General features: G+C 40.8%; 1 protein-coding gene across 2 annotated transcripts in view; it reads left to right on the top strand.

Moving 5' to 3' along the window:
• Positions 1 to 873: 873 nt before the first annotated feature.
• MAGI3 (membrane associated guanylate kinase, WW and PDZ domain containing 3) overlaps positions 874 to 12,280 on the top strand; it is a 270,859-nt gene continuing 259,452 nt past the window's right edge. For both annotated transcript variants that reach the window (XM_082833798.1, XM_082833797.1), the window contains exon 1: positions 874 to 1,669. In XM_082833798.1, the coding sequence (XP_082689924.1) occupies positions 1,354 to 1,669 (316 nt within the window). In that variant the 5' untranslated portion in view covers positions 874 to 1,353. The remainder of the gene's footprint in view (positions 1,670 to 12,280) is intronic.

The raw sequence follows: 12,280 nt of genomic DNA, 5'->3' as shown, positions 1-12,280 counted from the left end.
GCACTACACTGATGTTTTATAGGTACCTCATGTAATCTTCACAACTCGGAAGGGTATAATTATCTCCACTTATCAGCCGAGGATGCCGTGGCTCAGAGAGGTTGTCTAATATGCGTGAGGTCACACAGCAGCAGTATGCAGGACTCTATTTTACCTTACATCAACCAGACTCCGGAGTCCTTGCCTCAATGGGCGTTCAATAACTTCCGTTGAAGAAATGAACGAACGAGAAACATCTACTCATTGTAAGTGGTCGGCTGTAACTGGCCACCCCGAGGCTCCGCCCGCCACCTCTGCTTTGGGACTCAGCACGTCGTCTCCCCTTCAAAGTACACCCGCTTTTCTCTGTGCCCGGTGCAGGCTTCCAAGCTCCTCCCCCCACTCCGCCCGGCTTGCCAGCCACGCCTCCACCTCGGGATGTTCGGTTGCTCTTCCTATCCGAGTTTTCTCCTGGCTCCGGCCGCCGCACGGAGGGCCTCTCTCAGCCTGCGATCTGGAGCCGGTCCCTCTCCCCAGCCCCTCCTCTCTCCCTCCCTCACTCTTCAAACTTCTTTTTTCCACCCTCTTTAAACTTCAGTCATCCTAGTGCCCGCCTCATCCACTCTCACTAACCAATCGGTGGTTCTCGTGCTCGTCAAGGGTCCGCCTCCTGTCCGCCGGGGGCCAATCCCCGGCGAGGGAGTCGAGTGCGGGGCTCGTTCCCAAGCGCCTGGCCCGTGACGGCAGCGCGCCGGGCGCCGCGCGGCGGGAGGGGGCGGGGCTCTGGATGAGGGATGGGCGAGGGCGGGGGGAAGGGAAGAGGGAGGAGGAGGAGGTTGCGGCGGGTTTGAAAGCGGCAGTTTCCTGGCAGCTTGGGCAGGCGTTGGTCTCAGCGCTCCAGCTCCGCAGCGGCCACGATCGATCCTGCTACGGGTCTACGCGCGCTTCTGCGCGCCCCCGACGGATTTTTCCCGTTCCGGCTCTTCCCCCTTTACCTCCCCGCCCCCCTGCTTCTGCCTTTCCCGCCGCTCCGGCGCGGAGCCCGGGGGCCAGCGGTCGGCTGTGACCCCGCCCGAAACCCCTCTGGAGACGCCCGGGGACAATCCCCTTCTCTTTTCTTCAGCCTAACCCGGCTGGCCCTTGCGGACCCCGGCCAGCCCCGGGGAGCGCCGCCGGGCGGGGCGTCCGAGGGGCGTCTCGGGGCTTGGAACGGCCCGGCCCCCAGCGGGCTGTGGTCGGGGGGGGGGCGCCGGAGCGGCGAGGCCCCCCTCTCCGGGCTGCGCGGGCCACCCGGGGCCCCCAGGGTGAGAGGGGGCCGGAGCGGCGCCCCCGGCGCCCGTGCGGGGTCTCCCCCATGGTGCAGCGGGGTTCGGGATGTCGAAGACGCTGAAGAAGAAGAAGCACTGGCTCAGCAAGGTGCAGGAGTGCGCGGTGTCCTGGGCCGGGCCCCCGGGCGACTTGGGCGCCGAGATCCGGGGCGGCGCGGAGCGCGGCGAGTTCCCCTACCTGGGGCGGCTCCGCGAGGAGCCAGGCGGGGGCACCTGCTGCGTCGTCTCGGGCAAGGCGCCCAGCCCGGGGGATGTGCTGCTGGAGGTGAACGGGACGCCTGTCAGCGGGCTCACCAACCGGGACACCCTGGCTGTCATCCGCCACTTCCGCGAACCCATCCGTCTCAAGACTGTGAAGCCAGGTACGCCAGCCCTGCCTTTCTGTCGCGGGGTGGGGGGAGTCCGGGGTGGGCGTCTGGGGAGCGGCGGCCCCACCCCACCGCTTGTCGTCCGAGGTAATCTTAGACCTCCTGGGTGTGCCGGGCTCCCTGTCGAGGGGGAGGGGTGGCGGTGGTGATTCCCATTTTGCCGGTAGGAAAACTGAGCTCTGGCTTGGCCGGGCTGCTGTGCTAGCTGTCACAGGATTGCCACCAGAAGCTGGGTTTCCTTAATTTGTAGCTCCATCTCCCACCGCAGTTTTTGACTAGAGGAAAAAACCAGCCCTTTTCTGCTCTCCTTTGTGGAAGAGGTCCTCAGGATTGTAGCATTTTCTTTGGAACAGTCTTAGCGCATTTTATAATAGGGGAAAAGATCTTTACTACTAAGGCACTTGGTGCCAAGGTTACCACCTAGTGTACCTGGGAGAGCTTAGCTGGTTCAGTGTTTCTTGCAACTAGCAATACCTCCGAGCTGACAGCCTAACTCTTGTCAGCCCAGGTGGTTCAGGTGTCTGGGTACCGATGGTGTGCAATATGCGATTTGTGGCAGAATGGTGTGTTCTTGCAGGGAGCTGTTGAATAGTCTGGGTTTCCAAAGAAGACCTAGGTGCCTCCTAGGAGTAAAATCTTTTGTAAATCTTTGATTTTACGGAATTTTGTTGAAGTGGTGGGTTGCAAAGGCCCTGTTGCCCAGGTGTCTTTTATGCTAGTAAAATCTGCTGCAGAGCTCGTTACGTTTATGGCATACTTGTTAGTTTCAAAGCATTGATCAGACTGCGTACAGTGATATCTGATAGGAGGTAATAGCCCTCATGTGTTTGTTGTTGACAGCATCGCTGGTTTCACCATTGGCAGAATGTGATTGTTTCCTGAGATGTTTGTAGGGGAGAGAATTATGACTACAACGTTAATAGAAATCAAACTATTTTTTCTGAATGTGTTCTACTGAATATACAGTGCATCAAAATATAATGGTCTGCTTAATTATAACTTGGGCTAGAAAAATCAGTCCATCTCTACACTGCAAAATGCTAGAAAATTCTGGAGAAAAATTTAACATGTTGTCTCCCTCACATTGTTTTTTTTTCTTTATCAGCAGCTCACTTTAGAAATATCTCTTTAGTAGTCCTTAGGCTTAATGGGAACTGATGGTTGTGCTGCAATATCCATATGTGTGTGTATTGTGGATGTATACACACACACACTCACGTGTCCCTGCAATCTTAAGATTTTCTGCATATGGTCTGTTCCATCACATTCATTTTAAGCTTATGGGTTTATGTGAGGTTTTCTTTTTATTATTAATTTAAAAAACTTTGGCAGACTTCAAACATCTTTTTCTGTATATATATATATTTTTTTGAATTAAAAAATTCTGTCTTAATTCAAACTTTTAGAGCCATATGTGAAGGGTAGAGGAAAGGCTTTGGGGACTATAATTCAGCCAGTCAGGCACTCTCTGTAATATGCAAAATACTATATATACAGCATTACTGGTCTAAGTGCGATTTAGTTCAAATCCCATGAGTTAGGGAGTAATGAGAACATTTGCATCATTGCTTTGTGTTTTGTTTTGATTAGTTGGGGGCATATACAAGAGTATAACTTATTTTCAAAAATAGTTTAAAAGATGATAGAGGAGGAAGTTGATATATTCTCAAGTTATTGTGATTCTTTTAGAAGACTGGGAAAATGTGTCTTTCATTGATATTAGTCTGGTCCGCATGTTATTCATTTTCTCAGCCTTTATATAAAATTTAAGAAAATAATTTAAAGTTTAGAGTGTATTCAGTGATGTTACTTAACTGTGTTAAAAAAAAAAGCCCCAAAATGTAGTTGACATTTTTGTAGTAATAAAAATTTTCCCTCTTGCATACTGTCCTATTTTAAATATTTAGCCAAAATAAAGTGTACTGGGTATAGCACATTTTGTAATCAATAATAAAAGTTCTGAATAGTACACCTATTTTTTAAAGATACACTCTGCTTCAGTAATTTCTAAAGGATACCACTATATGTCATCTGAGACTAATATTCTTGTTTCTAAGCAAGTTGTTGATTTCTTTGAAAAATAGCATTCTTTGTTTCTTAATAGCCTCATGTTAGGCATTATATTAAATTGTTTCTTAAATGGCTTTACATAAACAACATTTGCTATAAAGTAGCAAGATTTTTGCAGGTTTAAGCACATGACTTTAAATATTAGAAACTAAGAACTTGAAGAGCTTATTTGTAAAACTTCGAGTGTGATTATAAACAGCATATATATTATCTCCAGAGGAGACAAAGATTTTATACTGTCGGGATTAAATTTGAAAAGTATGAAAATACAGAGTAAGGGAATTTAAAAAGGAACTTGCCCTGCACATTGGAGGTTTTTTCCCTCTCCTTTTATCTAAACTTTGTGAGAGAAATGGATTTTTCAATTTAATAAGGTATTTTAAAATGTACTTATTAGCACTCTGTCTCTTGTCTTGATTAATAACTCTTTATTAAATTATGGTTATAACATGCCATTTAGAAACTAGCACAATGCAAGAGTAGATTCAGCCATTTCTGTAAGATGTATTATTAGTGGGGAGTGACCTCATATTGTCTTCTGACAGAGTCCACGGTGGAAGGATGAGCTGGACTGTAGGACATGACTGGTGTAGCGCCGTTTCTTTCTTGATTTCTCCTTTCATCTAGTAGATGTTAAAGGGAGCTCAGCCAAAGCCAGTACCCTCACCCAGATGATTTAACAAGGGTTCTTTCTGGTAGCGACTATCTTTCGCTTTGACTTGGGGTTTTATTTATTTATTTTCTTTTGTTCTAATCTTTAATGGAGATTTGAAAGTAACTCTTTAAAATATGGTTCCTAATCTGAGGCTTTTGTGAGAGAATTAGGAAATTTCTCATTGAATTCTTATTATTAATGTAGTACTTAGCATTCAGTACTTTCCTGCTCCACCTAATTCTTGGCTCAAATTGTCACCTGTTTCTTAATTACAACCATGTCATTTATTTTTCTGCAAGAGAAAAGTTTTCACTTGAATTTGAACTTTGTATGTTCCCTGTAGTAAAGGAAGATGAACTTTGGACCTCTGGTGGAATTGTTTCATGATATAGTCCTGTGACCAGGATTAGTTTCTTTGATTTTACTTCAGAGTATATTTTTAAACAATTTCTATTCTGATTAATGATAGAAGCAGTTAATTTTATTCTAAAATTCTCCAAACTATGATCGTGCAGAGTTTTATGGAATATTTGCTTCATATACCTTAAACACACATTTTCAGTGGTTGTAAATTACGTGGACTTTATTCCAGAGATTAAGTATTGACACAGTAAGTATATGAAGTCCTTGTCTACTGCTTTATGCACAAAGTGCATTTGCTACCCTGATACTATATCTAGAGATAAAAATCATGAGGAACAATCTTTCAGTTTGTTTAAACAAAAGCTAATTTGAATCTTGTTTAATGTTAATTAAATGTAGGTAAAAGTCTTCACCACTTACTGAGGCATCCAGTTTATAAGGGAATTTTGTTAAAATGAGCACATTCCTAGAAATACTTTCCCCATTGGTGAAGAAACATTACAAAATGCTTTCAAGTAAGGATTTTTTTTTAACATCTTTATTTAGGTAAGGATGTTTATGTTATGCCAATAATGAATAACTCTACCCCTTTATTCTCTTAACTTTTGGATCTTTTTATTACTCTTTTTGGTTTAGTGGGTTATTTGGGACTTGTGGTGAGTTCTTTTTAGGTGGTTGTAACATTTCAAGAAGGGAAGGGTGAGAGAAATTGCTAGCCTCGGAGGTTTGCAATACAAAAAAATTCTCGATACCTTTTCTTAAACGATAGAAACAAGAGACTGGGTGAGGCAACCCCTTTGTTAGGGAAAATAGTATCAAATTTTGATAAACCTTAAATTTGAAACTTTCCTGCTTTTTGAAAGTTTGGTAACAATTTTTGGCGTCTCAAGTTGGTTTTAATAACTCAAGGTTTGGGTTCTGGACTCTATTCATTGGCACCTTCAATTCAGATGACTATTGGGCTTATACCACAGTGGCAGAACAAACAAACTCTTAACATTTGGCTCTTTCACTTTTCAAATCATTTTTATTTTATTCAGTTTAATGCTGAAACTGATTTTTATGGAACATAACTCTGTGCTCCTGAGGAATATAAATTGTTTTTCTTCTGAGATCTTGGGATGTACTTCATAAAACCTCTTGTTATGAGACACAGTTCAGTGTTTTTTTTTTTTTTTCCTGGTCTTTATACATACACACACACACGCATATATGGTAAAACAAATCTCCTTCATTTGTTCAAGTATCTGACTTATGAAGTCAGTGCATAATCTCAGGTGAATAGTTTCATATAATGTGTTTACTATATAACCCCTAAGTGCTCGTAAATTTTGTGGGCACTTAGTGTTTGGGCAGTGTGTTGCAGGAGAACTTCATTTTTATGAACCACTTCAATATTACCCACCAGTTTCAAACTCTGCCAATTTCCAAGTCAGTTTTTGGTTGGTTTTGATTTGACAAAGGATAACTTTTGGTGTTGAAAACTAGAACTGTGTCTTCTATAATTAGTTTTGTTTCTCTTCTAAAATTTTGAGAAATAATCTCCTTGCAATACTACATTTTGGTAGGGAGAATGAATGCCATTAATTTAAAACTGTTGTTAAGGGTAAGATTTTCAGTACCTCGGAGGCTGGTGTCGTGAGAGATTTGTTTGTGGGGGAAGAGAGGCAAGTTCGTTGCTCTTCTCCTTGAACAAATATTATTCGGAATGTTTTCCCAAAAGTGTTTATTTTACTTTATAAAGAGAAAAAATAAACGTTCTATTACTGGCGCACATTCATTCCCTTCTCAGACATTTAGTGGTGAACCCACTGTGTGAGCTAGCACTGGCGATATAAAAACATAAAATATAAAAATGAGTCAGAAATGACCTCTGTTTTCAGGAAGCTCTCAATTTATTGGGAGCTTCATGATTCATTGGTAAGCAATACCTGTAGTAAGGATTTTACCTTTTTCACTTTGCTCCCAGTACTTAAACAAAACTCTTCAGGTAAGTTTTAGTATGAATTTTGGCAGAAACTGGGATAATTAATTGGCTGTTCAGCATGCTGCTCTAAAAAGTGGTGTGGAGTTGCATCTTGGAGAGAAAGGGTGCTCAAGTCATGACAAAAAGAGGGAAATCAAATATAAACAAAATTATCTTTTGAAAAGTTCTCAAGCTTAAATTGCCCTTAAGATACATTGTATCTGTGTTCTATTTACAGTGTATTTTACAATACAATTTTGTATTTTATACATTGTGTTTGTATTGTACCATTTTTAGGCTGAGTCTTACATGCCTGTTTTTCCACCTGTGCTGGAACCAATTGCTATATTTTTGTTGAACACCAGATGAAGTAGTTTGCTTGCATTAAAGAGATATGTTTTACAAAAAATACCTATCTTTTAATTCGGAGAAATTATCCTCACCTGGGTATGCATAGTGAGTTATAGAAGTTAAATGTGTACATGAAGTGAAAGAAAGGGTACATTCTTTTTAATGTCTTGTTAGAGTCTTTACCACCAGCGCTTATTTTCTGACTTGGATAGTTGGGGAGGGGGTTATGAAGAGTTTTGAACTCAGCCTGGCTTTGAAAGATGGATATCTTGGTTGAGTGGAATTAAGATCCTCTCAGTAGTAGGTAAGAAGCAGAGGAGGAGCAAAACATGGGGCAAGAATGTTCAGTACAGAAAGGTCTACAGTATAGTCCATATCAGGAGTTTTTGTGTGTGTTTCATGTGTGTAAAAGCACAAAACCCACATTATAGAATAATTGGAAAATACAGGGAAAATCATATTGTTTAAATGTGTAGGTAGTTCCGTTATGAATTGTCTCCTATAAGTTTTTTTTTTTTTAATTAGAACTTGAAATGTTTTTTCTTCTATAAATAATGCTGGTAAGGAGCTTAATGCGATTGAGAGACTCAGTAAGGAATATAGAGGGTTAAACTTTTCTGTTATAGTTTATTTGGGGTTTGGGGTTTTTAATATTGTGTAATGGGAATTGGAAAGATATTTTGCTTCAGATTTAATAATTAGGATGTATTCTGTTTAGCAGCTTTCCTTCTTCCCGTCTTGCGTATGCAATATGAACAGTAACTGATCTACTTAATTAAAAATTTCTGGCATCTTAGGCCCTTTGCTGTATTTTTTTGCAGAGAATTTTAAACACATAATTATTTTTCTTGCTTCAGGGAAGTTTGTGAGAGGTAACCCTGTATCTCATTGTTGTTCTGATTGGGAATTACCTGTGACTGTGAAAAATGGGATTTTACTATACATGATGACATTTAACAGAAGTAGTTTTATGAAATGAAAATACTCCAAAAGGGAGAAAAAATAAGCATTTCTTAATAAATGCTCTATTTCTGAACTTAAATAGAACTGTGTTAAATTGGCTTTGTTTTTTATAGCTTAGATTTCAGCAGGAAGAGAAAGAAATTTCGATTCATGTCAGTTTCTGTATTGGTAAGGATTCTGTACTGAGAATCCTGACAGAAACACTTCTTAGGCTAAGAAGAAATGTATTGGCTTATGTGCATGAAAACCCAGGCATTGGACAGTAAGAGCTAAACTCATGTTCTCAAGGACTGTTTCTTGACTTTCTTTCCTCCAGGTTGGCCTCTTTCTGAGCTCCACTCTGGGTAGCAGGAAAGGTGGCTCTCAACCCCCCAAGTCATACAAAGTCCTTAAAGCTTCTCATCTTTTTTCTGGACTCCAATAACAAATCAAATCTTATGTTGAGACTTTGATTGGCCTTGTGCTCATCACAGACCCATTGTGGAGAGAGGGCCATGGGTATCCTGATTGGTCAGGCCTTGGTGACATGTCCGCTTTTGCAGCTGGGTATAGAAAGTATAGTGTGATTAATAACTGTACCAGAACTCCAAGAGATAAGGGAGGGGTAGTTCCTCAAAAGATGGATTCTGGGGAGACAGCACTGCAGGAAATGGCCTCTTGTAAAACATTTAATCTCTCCTACTTTGAAGCCAACAACAGTACACGGTTGTCATAAAGCTCTCATTTTTAAAGACCAGATATTGGCTGTAGACTGCAACTGAGGCATTTATTTTACTCAAATATTTATCATTTTTGATATATTTTTATCAATTATGATCATTTTTGATGTTTTATCTAAAAACTGCTTTCTTTAAATGCAGGCTCTTTAAAAAATTGAGGTGTTGCTACCTTAATGTGCATAATTTAAAAGTGCAGCTTGGGTTTTTCTTCAGTTTCCTTTGAATTTTTTATATCAAATAAGATTCTCTAAATCAATGCTGCTTGCTCTTAGGTAGATAGAATACTTTGGAGGATCATTTAATTATCTTTGACATTGAGAAAATTAGTCTAGTTAATGCAGTTTTTTTGTTTGTTTTTTGCGGTACGCGGGCTTCTCTCTGTTGTGGTCTCTCCCGTTGTGGAGCACAGGCTCCGGACGCGCAGGCTTAGCGGCCATGGCTCACGGGCCCAGCCACTCTGCGGCATGTGGGGTCTTCCCGGTCCGGGGCACGAACCCGTGTCCCCTGCATCGGCAGGTGGACTCTCAACCACTGCGCCACCAGGGAAGCCCCGTTAATGCCGTTTTTAAAACTTAATGTTGTACCATTTTGAAAGTGAAACTCTAAACCAGTTGCTTTCTAAGATGTTTTGCTTTTAAAACAATGGTCTTTTTTAAACATAAATTAAGACTGAATTATTATTGTGTTATTTCTAAGGGCTCCCCAATATTACCTTTTAACCATGATCTCATAGAAGTTATACATAAAGGAACTACTTCACTGACTCTTAAATTTGAAACACTGCTTAAGAGTGAAATATGAATCTGTTTAATCACCAAAAAAGTTACTTGTACTTGTAGGATAAAGTCTGACCCACCTTTGTTAAGTTTTTTTCTGCCTCCACAGAGGTACTTAGAGTAGAGGTGGAGGGTTGAAAGAGAGGGGCGGGTACTCTGAATATCTTTTCTCGCTATTTTTATAGTCTAATTATGGTATTAATGTCTTCAACTTTGCCGTAAAAACAATTTTAACATCCTTTACTTTATGTATGACATACACAGTAGGAGTTTGCAGTTTTGCCAAGTGTTGTCTGATAGTTCAACCTTTAGTGAATGTTAAATGTTGGGAGGTTATTGGTAAGTACACTTACTGTGCAAAAAAACAAACATCCATGGAATTGGGTGTGATTTGTCAATAAGAATCGTAGAAGGGGCTTTGATTTTTAGGTTGGTTTATGTCCCTCTTGGAGTATCTTTAGACGATATTTGGAAAATTTCAGTTCCTACTTCAGAAGCTTGTTAGGACCAGAGTTCTCCAATACTAATTCCATATATTAAGTCATAAAATCTGTTAAACTAATATAGTCTTCCTCACAGAGCCTCTGTAGCTTTTGGCAGAACACTTTGTAAAATATTATTAATTTTAGCTAAGGATACTATTCACTGATTTCAGTGTTTGATTTAAGTTGGAATGTACATGCTAATGATTCAGTTCCCTCTGAATAGAGTTAGATTTGCTCACTAGAGCTATCTCACAATGTAATGCTGACAAGTGAAGTGACACATCAACCTCCCTTTGGTGGCAACTCTAAGTTGACAACCTTGCTCTAAGTCTAATAGGAATATTCTGACTTGGGGACTTGTCATGATAATGCTAGCTGCCATTTATTGAGTAACCATCATATGTCAGGGTGTTATACACCCATCTCATTTGGTTTATAAGAATGTGTGTGTTGGCATACATGCATTCCTGTAAAAAGTTCATGTATGAGCTGGGGATTATCATCTCCCTTTTACACATGAGAAAACTGGGGTTTGGAAAGATCAGCATGTAGAAGGTCAGACAGACTCACAGGAGGACTATGAACTGAAACAGTTTTGAGTCTTCCTTCTTTGCATTCCAGATAGAATATTATTTCATTATATCTGAAAAATCTCTTTTACTTCCCTTTTCTCTATTAAAAGGAAAAAAAACCCACAGTTCTAAATTGTTTGAGTGGGTGTTAAATGCAGTAAAACACTGGGCAAGTACTTAAAAGCTGCATTGCTTGGTTCTGTTTCTAAACAAAGTTGTGGCAGTGCAGATTAATCTTTACAGTTCAACTGCATGGTAAAGCGGTTGTTCCCAAGAATTACTAATCAAACACAATCTGTTTGATAGCCTTAATTCTGGCTGTCTTTGTCAGAAAATATTTTCAGCAGGTATATGTAAAAGCTCAGATACTTTTAGGATTAATATACTTGTGAAAATTGTGTACTTGAAACTAGAAAGGATATCTTGTTCTTGTGTTTCCTGTTCACTTGCTCTAAAATTCACTCCCCAGGAAGGTGTGTGTTAGCACACTTATCTTGAGACAAGTAGCCTAGAAAATGTTCTGAGGAATGTAAGAATGTGTTTTGGAATTAGGAATTTTTAATAAGTATTTAGACTCTGTTCAAAGTATACTTGGCTTAAATAAAACTTAGCCAAGCTAGACAGAAGAATAACTCATGGTATTCAAGTCAGTCTCTCTTCTTTCAGCCTTCAAGTACTGCACAGTAAGGTGGTTCCTTTGAAGAGGTAGTTAAAGCAGGCTGTGGAATACGGACACCTCTTATTCTTCAAGTGTTCATGCTTTATGTTTTCTATTTGGGCTTAAAGTCAGTCACTCAACTGGAAGGAATCATAGCAATCCAGCCAGTACTCTTTGTCTACAGATAAATAATTTGAGGTTTAGCAATGGCAGGTGACTCTGCTCAGCACGAAGCTGGCAGAGCAGGGACTAGAACTCAGGCTCCTTTTATTGTTTTGGTTTCTGGCTGAAGAATTTCTGGAAGAAATTTGTGAAAAAAAAAAAAGAATTAGCCTGGTTAAACATTTTCTGTCTCTTTATGAAATCTGCATTCTTTTGGAATTAAGTATAGCATTCTGACTCAGTTTGTTAGGCCATCAGCATGCATCAGTGTCGTTAGAGAGAGTGGTAACCCAGAAGTTGGAGCGCAGGAGAGAATTGTAACCGTTACATGCCTCAGGTTTTCAGGGCATTTTTAGCCTTCCATAATGCTGTAGCTTATGGCTCAGATTTAAATAGTCAGAAAATTGTTAGCTGGTGTAACAGCTGAATACTTAAGTACTTTTTGCTGTTAGTTGTTTTAGCTTTGAAAAATTTTTCTTATCAGGAAGATTCTTCACAATGCTTTCAGGAGAGTCCTTCTGAATGGGTGCTGCTGTGTGGTAGACTGCTATTCCTGTCCCATCCTTGCCTCTCCCTGGAGGGGTGATGAATTCCTCTGATTTAGAGCCAGCTATACTTTGATTTTTTTCCTCCCCTTGACTGACTAGGGGATGCAGTGGGGGAAGATGAGTTTTAGGGCCAGGGACTGCTCAGGGATGTGGTGGATGAACCATCAGGGGCACTTTTGGTTCAGGGTCCTTGAGCTTGTCTGGCTGTAATGAAAGTTGACATAACTGCCACAACCGAGGAACTGTGTTCCTGCTGGGTACAGGGTAGGTAGATGTCTCAGGTTATGGTGAGCTGGCCACAGCAGAGGAGAAGGTAT

The sequence above is a fragment of the Leucopleurus acutus genome, assembly GCF_964270905.1.
Source record: "Leucopleurus acutus genome assembly, chromosome: 2".
In the NCBI taxonomy this organism is placed as follows: Eukaryota; Metazoa; Chordata; class Mammalia; order Artiodactyla; family Delphinidae; genus Leucopleurus; species Leucopleurus acutus.
The sequence above is the reverse complement of the archived record's forward strand: the minus strand, read 5'-3'. Positions and strand labels throughout refer to the sequence as shown.